Source organism: Electrona antarctica, assembly GCF_951216825.1.
Source record: "Electrona antarctica genome assembly, chromosome: 15".
NCBI classification, from domain to species: Eukaryota; Metazoa; Chordata; class Actinopteri; order Myctophiformes; family Myctophidae; genus Electrona; species Electrona antarctica.
The window spans coordinates 24,575,163-24,583,837 of NC_136796.1; the positions used below are offsets into that span (position 1 = coordinate 24,575,163).

Genomic DNA, 8,675 nt, shown 5'->3' on the forward strand with positions numbered 1-8,675 from the left:
ACATTATGTCAGACCACATCTGATCAGTCTATATAAGACCTTACACCACTCAGTTCACACGGGTGTGATTTTTACATAGACATAGCACTATAAAGTATACATGCATAGTTCCATTATATATATATTCTACTATTACGTTCTTAGCTTGTGTATGATTTATGATAACTACTTTTTATGTATGTGATGTATTGCCATGCTTTTTGTTCTTATCTTGCTTAATGTAAATCGCTCTAGATTAAGAGTGTCTTCTAAATGCCTAAATTGGTAATGGGTGTTCTAATCTGCATACTTCAGGCCTTGCATGCATCCAGTCATGCTGAATGAGCTACGATGTGATTTGGGGAAGGAAAAGGTCCCTTCTTGGTTAGGAGATGCTTTGCATTCTGCAGCACGTATCTGTGAGCCAAACACGCAAGTCATGACATGATGACTTGCCTCATTTCAGAATAAAATGTTTCTTATCAATCTGTATGATGGAGTATGTTAATTCAACATGACTGTGGTGGTTGTATTTGGTCTCCCTGCTCTTCTAACGAGACATTTAGATTAGATCCTGGGGTCTGGGTGACAGTGGTGCTGCTTGAAGGTCACCGCTTGAAGGGCACACTTACTTGCTCCCGTGAGCAAACAAACATTTGTGCTTTATCAGTGATAAGAATTTCAGCAGCACTCAAGTCGCACCGATGACCCGGTTTTGAATCCTGGGTAGGAAGTGAAAATGGCAGAGTAGCCTACAGCTTTTAGAGCTGCATGTGCGCATGCATGCCTGTACATTTGCATCTTGTACGTGTATACATTATGGTACATACTGTACTGCTCTGTCTGGGGCCCCAGCCCTCTATGGTACATATTGTACTGCTCTGTCTGGGGAATCAGCCCTCCCAGGTGACAGTAAATCAATGCAGTGCTGAAATTTCACTGCTGCTGCACTCCTAATGTAAAGTAACACAGGATTTATTCCCCCTTCGACTGTATGCTTAATATCTCTCTCTCTCTCTCTCTCTCAATCACTTCCTCTCTCGCACACACGCAAGTGTGAATTCGGAACATAATTCGGACATAATTGTATCAAGCATTGATGTGTTCTTAATGATGAAAACATGGAGCTGTGGACAGTGTGGAGATGCGTCTCACATGAGTCAGCCATCTTTAACCGCAGTAATCCCAGAATTCCTTCCTATATAACCCTCAGTCAGTCCGTCTGTAGCCGACTCTACTCCCTCCCTCCCTCCTCTCCACCTGCTACGGCATCCCTGACCTCCCTTTCAGCATGAATGACTGACTGTCTGAATGACTGTCTGACTGACTGACTGTCTGAATGACTGTCTGTCTCTCCCTCCCTCTCACTCCCTTTATTTATGCGTCTGTTCACAGATGTACATGCATTAATTCTCTCACACATACAATGTATTTACACTTGTACAGCCAGCCACTTATACATGTACTGCACGCACGCACGCACGCACGCACACACACACAGTATACACTTATTTCATGTCTCTTATATATTGCTTACATTACATTTTCTTTTTCTCCATTGCTTTGTTTCATTCTCCCCTTATAACTCTCTCTTGCTCCCCCCCCCCCCCCCCCCCCTTCTCTCTCTCAATGGATGTGGTGGAGGGAGATGGTGATAGTGATCTCCATGGAAACAGCCCAGCAACAGGCTGAACACCAGCAGCCAATCCGAGCTCCCTGTTACTTTGCCTCTCCTCCAATGGGAGCAGAGGGGGGGCTGCCATGCGCCCGTCAAGGTGAATGCTCAGGGAGGCGTGATCAGAAATGCTCACTTCCTTGTTGGAACATCCAGCCAACCACAGCAGCACTAGGGAATCAATTAGCAGATGAATTTAGACTAATGAAGAAAACAGTGTTTATTTTGACAGCACATTTTGATTTACTTTAAAAAAAAAAAATCAGTCTTTTGGTATTTGGCTAATAAAATGGCAAGAATTCTGAGCAGTTCCTCAAAATGTCAGGTCAGGTGTCAATGTGTTAAAAAGGTCAGTTTCTGTGTTTTCTGGGCCATAAAATGAAATCCACACATGCAGAAAAATGCAGAAAGATCCTATAGTTAAAATCCACGGCCGCAAAGTCTTCACTTGGAGTTCGAATTCACTGTTGACCACGATGCATCCAGCTTGGTGGAGTATTTATAAAAAACACAATAATCCATAGTTCAGGGGGTTGTTGAAAGCATGAACTGATCTTGCTTGACCAGCGCCACATTTCTTGGGCATTCGTTTGTCCACATATTTTATATATATTATTGAGCAGTGATAAACCTCTCCAACAAGTAGACTTTGTGTGTATGTTCTAAGCAGTGATGTCATGTGGCAGCAGTGGGCACCACTCACTTCAAATGAGTGTGATTTATTTTCTTTTATTAATAGGCTATAATCCAAAGTAATTGGCGGTTGAATCGGGCTAAAACCTTGCCATGTGGAATCAATGAGTCATACGTCATAGATGCGTCATAGATGACTGACGTGACGTCATGACATCTTGTTGTAGTCTGCATGTTTACTTTTATTTTTTATTTTTTTTGAGGGGTGCTAGCCCCTCCTATATATGGCTTTAATGTTTGTTTTTACAATTTAGGCATTTCAACTGTTTGTTTAGGAAAACGCCATAGACAATACAGAGAAATCTAGTTTGTTTTGAGGACTTAAACAAACATTAGCACCCATTGCTTAAACAAACATTATGTTGTAATTGATGTAAGATGATAAGAGCACCCCTCACTTCACACGGGTGTGATTTTTAGGCTTATATATATACAGCTTTTGTTCCCGCATGTCTCAATATTTGCCATTGACAATGAAAGGAGAAATTAGGTCAGATGTCCGCCAAATATGACGTAAATTTGTACGATGACAAGAGCGCCCCTCACTTCACACGGGTGTGATTTTTAAATATATTTTTATTTAATTGTAAGAGAGGAAAAACAGGTATAGGCATGTATACACAAAGGAAAATAAGCATTTTAAATTCTCCACCAGCTAAGTGGCTTGCCTCCTTGTCTCGTTTTTTAAATCTTAACCCCGCACCCTAGCACCAACCACCATTAAAAAAGGAAAATAATTCATATTATCCTTATTATTATTATTATTATTATTACTACAACAGTTAAATACACCTTAAAGCTAGATTTAGTAAATTAATAAATAATTATAAATAACAAAAGTAAAACCTCTGTTTACTTTTTGAGGGGCACTAGTCCCTCTTATGTCCAGCTTTGAGTGTTTGTGTAAACACAAACATTGAAGACAAAAATGTTCCTACATACCAAGAGTCCGACAGTCATTAGCCCGACACCCTACACAAACCCTACACAAACCCTACACAAACCCTACACAAACACTAACCTAAACTAACCGCACGTGGATGCAACGCATGTTGCCGATGCAACGGGTGATTTGCGTATGTCAGACTTTTGATATGTCGGATAAACGTGTGCACAAATGGTGTGTAAACACAAACACTGGAGACAAAGTAAGGATGCAAATTGTGATTGGCCGGCATGATTGTTTGGGAGATGTGCCATTGGTTGAGAATGAGATGATGTATGATGATAAGAGCGCCCCTCACTTCACACAGGTGTGATTGTTGAGGTGCGCTCAACCTCCTATGTCCAGCTTTTAGTGTGTGTGCAAACACAAACTTTGTCCTAAACAAACATTAAATACCATTGACAATGAATGGACAATTTTGAGTGTTCGTGTAAACACAAACATTGCGTAACACAAACATTGAAGACAAAAGTGAGGACACAACTTGTAATTGGCTCAAATGAGATTATGTATGATGATAAGAGCGCCCCTCACTTCACATGGGTGTGATTTTTTTTTATTTATTGACAAACTACAATTTATAATTTTGGAATGTAGGAAATACTTTAATCCAGAGCGAGTTGCAATGTCAGAGTAAATGTCATGTACATGTACCATGGTCAACAACAACAGGGTAAACACATATATTAGTGTAGAGTGCAAAGGAAACAATTAGAACGTAAGTGATATTTTGTTTTGTTAAAATACAGTGTTTGTTAAATACCCATAGTACTATTTCCATAGTAATCATTTATATTAGTGTCTCCTCAATAATATGGGTTTCCCAGCACAATCCCACTGACATTACTTCCATTATTAAAGTTAAATATTGAAAATGTATATAAAACACGTGGGAAAAAGAGCAGAGATACTGTCGTGCTTGCCTATAGCATGCACAATAAATGTGGCTCGGAGCAGTTTGCAAGATTATAGCTTCAGACAACAGATCAGACAGACAGGCGAACCTTCTACAGAGCCACAGGGGGTGGCACAATTCCCCAGCTATAAAACTGTAAGATGACTTGATCCAGAGAAGCATTTCTTCCCACACTCTTCTTTCTGTCCCATCTTCAAGGTTCTACGTTTCCTTATCGTCACATTTTGTGTATGGTGTACATAAGAGTATGCTTATTTTGTTCTGGTTCCTCAGACATTGTAGCAGCAATAAAAAAAAGATTCCATTAAAGCTCTGATGAATTACATCCATTTAGTCCTTGATTAGATCCAGCTATTTTGTGAGATGTTCATTCTCCTCTGTGATGCAGTATTGTTTCATGTGTTCCATTCAGTCTGCTCTTCCAGCTACCTGTTTTCTGTTTTCCACGCTGCAATTATTTATCTCAAACATCCTGCTGAGATCTTTGAGTGTGGCGTAAACATCGAACAGAACCCCCACATCTTCCTCATGGGAACAGCCCTGGAAGACCGTGTTCAACTAACTTTCTTACGGAGTCTTTAGTGAGCCAGCAACTTCAACTTTCTCAAACAGGAAGATCTTGAACTTTCTCTTCCGACTCTCTCACATGGTGGTTATCATCTTCCAAACTTGCCCTTTGCTTGCTTCCTTGACTACCTCAAGCGCCGCCAGGGCCTCTGCCTTCAGCTTGTCTCTCCAAGGCCACTGTTATTTGTCTCCCCGGTGAGGAACAGTCACTTTCTTCCTTCCATAAAATCATCAGACCATCCACTGTTGCTTCCACTTACTGGTCAGTATCCAGCTTTTTTTGTTTGCTTCTATCTTTAATTGCATAAAAGAGATGGATAAATCTGAACTGTCAACTGTGCCACATAAATTAATCCTTCACATTTTTCCATATGCTCCATTATTGTTGTAATATACAATAACAGAGCATCCACATACACTGCTTATCTTTCAGTCATTAGCATTTCAAGCACCTTTGAGATACTTGAAGTGCATCGAAGGTACTTTAGGTGTGAAATGAGTTAGCTTTGAAAGTTAAAGTAACGTGTATGTGTTCTGAACATATTTAGTCACGATTCCTCATCTAGTAACATTTCACCGCTTTCCTTTCTATTTTGCCAAATAAAAGCTTCCCTTTGTCTCTCGTTCATTTCAACAAACTCTTTGAAATCGATTGCAATTAGACCAGATAAGTCGTCATCTGAACTGTCCTCGGCCTCTGATAGGTCAGCGATGGCGTATCGCAATATAGCTGCCACTCCACTCAGCTGAGTCAGTTGCTCGCCAGACACATGAAGGCTCGAAAAGATTCGGACTTTGCCACCGTTACCTCGCACTTTGTCCACCAACCGTACATACCGACCCCTAGTAGCTATATCTTGGTGCCTGAAGAGTTCGTCGCTTATCAGCAAGGTGTCGATAGCCTGAGAATCGGCAGCTTTCTCTACATGAGCCGGCCCATAGAAGGCTCTGTCGGGCTCATGTTGGAGCATCTTGTAGAAATCACCCAGGGCCTTCACCTCTCCTGCTGCCTTAGTGTCAGAAAGCTTAGTGGTGACGGTGGGATCAGACAGGATTTCTTTGAGGGAGTACTTGTGACCTGACGAGGAGTGGACCGGCAGGAATTTGGGCCGGTTCTCCAGCAGCAGCTTGTTGTCCTGCCGGACCGCCTCCGTGAAGAGATAAGTTAGGAACTGGTCCTTGACGAACCCGGGGCTGGCCACCAAGACACACTTGACCACGTCGAAATTGATGTGACGTAGAATCCCCTGCATCACCGCCTCATAGAACCTCTCCAGAGCCTTCTCATGCTGGCTGCAGTTGCCCTTCCTCTTGCGAGGAATAGGGACTTCCACCTTTGCTCGGACCAGGGTCATGGCAGGCGTCACCAGCACCAGGTTAGCCAGACCCTCTTGCATCACCACTGCTGCCATATCCGCCTTCTGGGTGGGGTCACATGCCTGCCGGATCCTATCGAGCACAACGTTGTCCCAGACCTTTTTGGCGAGGGTGAACTTCCTGTTGGCCTCGAGCTCAATGGTGTGGTAGGATCCCATCTTGACATACTCGTTCTCCTGTATGGTTCTGCCCTTCACCCTCAGCCGGCAGGCCTGGGAGTCAAAGTCGATGCTCTCCACACACAGAGTCAGGGTCGTCCGCACCCTGTTGCTGCCCACATTACCGGTAGACGACGGTACCTGAACCTTTCTGAAGGTGGAGGCCCTAAGACTGTCACCAACTTGGAGCAGATTATAGATATGCCACATGTCCTCTGCCTCCTCTGGCACGAGAGACACCTGGCCAGCGCCGTACTTCTGGAATGCTTTATGAACCAACTTCATGGTTGCTGAGAGGAGGGGCGGTGAGGGTGCAGCCACAGGGGTGACCGGTTAAGAAATGGGTTATGATTTCAGCGATGTCTGAGCTTACAGGACGTGTTATTCTTTATGCAGAATATTGAGGTTATGGGTTTGACATTGAATCTTTGTGCTGATGCTTCCTTTTGTAAGCAATAAAGTGCCATCATGGTCATTTAACATCTAAATGATAATGTCATAGACACTGCTGTGCGTTCAGTATTTAAGATGAGTTGTCTCAACAGTGACATCACTATGATAAGTATGGTGCCAGGCATGCCCAAATATGGAGTTCCAGTATAATAGTTTAATTTGTTATCTTACAATAAACAAGAGGAATCTCTGTATGTACGCCTGTAATCCACGTATCCCGGTGGTCATGTCGGTGGTAATTTCCAGAATGGAGAAAGGTGGTGTAGTACCCAATATTGGATCATTAGCAGGGCTGCACATAATTATTTCATTAGGCTGAATCACTGTGTTGCATGTGGATTAAACCATAACCATTGAAATTATTTTCTTTTGATTACCTTTAAGGGTGGTGCGCTGCACACAGCATCAGGGGTGTCATTGGTATACCAGGGGATGGCAAGTACCACACACTGGCACACAGTAACATTCGCATTTAACCAAATCTTTTTTTGCAGATTACGTAGACTTCTTTTTTTTTTTTTTTCAACAATATATTTATTTTCCTTTTTACACACAAATGACAATACACATATACAAAAAACAACAATGAACAGTACAAGACAATTACTGATATAAAGAAAGCAAAACAACAATAACCAAAAACAAAACAAAACAAAAAACAACAACAACAACAGCACTACTCCTCTTCAGCTCCATCCATTAGATGTGACAAATTATTGTTCTTTATGTATCTCATAAAACGGCCCCACACCTCCTGAAACATTTCTTGTTTGTCCTTAAGAATGTATGCAATCTTTTCCAAAGGTAGACATAAAGACAATTCTCTGAACCACTGTGTAATACTTGGTTTGTCCGGCCTCTTCCAGGTCAATGCTATCACTCTCTTAGCTTGTAAAAGACATATATCTATAAACATTTGTTCATTACGCTTTATCTTGTGTCCCTCCGGATATAGACCGAGCAGGAAGAACTTTGGTTCTGGTACAATATTTATTGACAAAATCTTCTGTATTTCCTGCCCGACCTTCCCCCAAAACTCAATCAATTTTGGACAGGACCATAGACAGTGGAACAATGTGCCTCTATCTTCACCGCATCTGGTGCATACATCTGGAATATTACAATTATACTTATTAAGTTTCACTGGTGTAATGTACACTCTCATAAGCCAATTGTATTGTAGAAGTTTTAGACGAGTATTCCCAGTCTGGGATTGAGCTTGTGCACAAGCCGTACTCCATTGTTCCACTGTTAAATCCTCCTGAATATCTGTTCTCCAGGCATTAAGCCTATCTTCCGAGGATTCCGGAGAAAAGTCAACCAATAGGGCGTAGAAATCTGATATTAACCCCCTTCCGAATGGGTCATTAACCAAAGCTTTCTCCAGCACAGACATGGATGGGGCCAGCATGGATTGCCCCAGATTAGTTCTAATAAAGTCCCTCAGTTGCAGATATTTAAAGAAGTGTTTGCGAGGGATATCATATTTAATGACCAGTTCCTCAAACGAGAGCATACTCCCCCGACCCCTCTCAAATACATCCCTTAATTGACCTATTCCCCTATCAGCCCACAATTTAAACCCCCCATCAGCTCTACCTGGCACAAATTGATTATTACCCCATATTGGGCTGAAGCGAGAGAGACGTGGATGTTCTCCCAAAAATATATTAACCTCATGCCAGACTTCAATCATTGTTTTAACTATAGGATTGCTTGTAATTCTTTTTAGGTTTTTATAAGTATCTGAGTAAATATAAAGGGGGAGTGGTAACTTCAAGGAGCTTGATTCCACATCTTTCCATGCCGGCGCCGCATCCGTTGTAAAGTAGAACATTAGTGTTCTCAATTGAGCTGCCCAAAAATACCACAGCAAGTTAGGACACTGTAATCCTCCCCTATCATAGGGTA

General features: G+C 42.0%; 1 protein-coding gene across 1 annotated transcript; it reads right to left on the bottom strand.

Moving 5' to 3' along the window:
- Positions 1 to 5,324: 5,324 nt before the first annotated feature.
- LOC306938000 (protein pelota homolog) lies at positions 5,325 to 6,596 on the bottom strand (the record flags this gene model as incomplete). Its single annotated transcript, XM_079522022.1, has 1 exon — positions 5,325 to 6,596. The coding sequence occupies one exon, from the start codon at positions 6,594 to 6,596 to the stop codon at positions 5,325 to 5,327; it is 1,272 nt and encodes a 423-aa protein (XP_079378148.1).
- Positions 6,597 to 8,675: the final 2,079 nt, after the last annotated feature.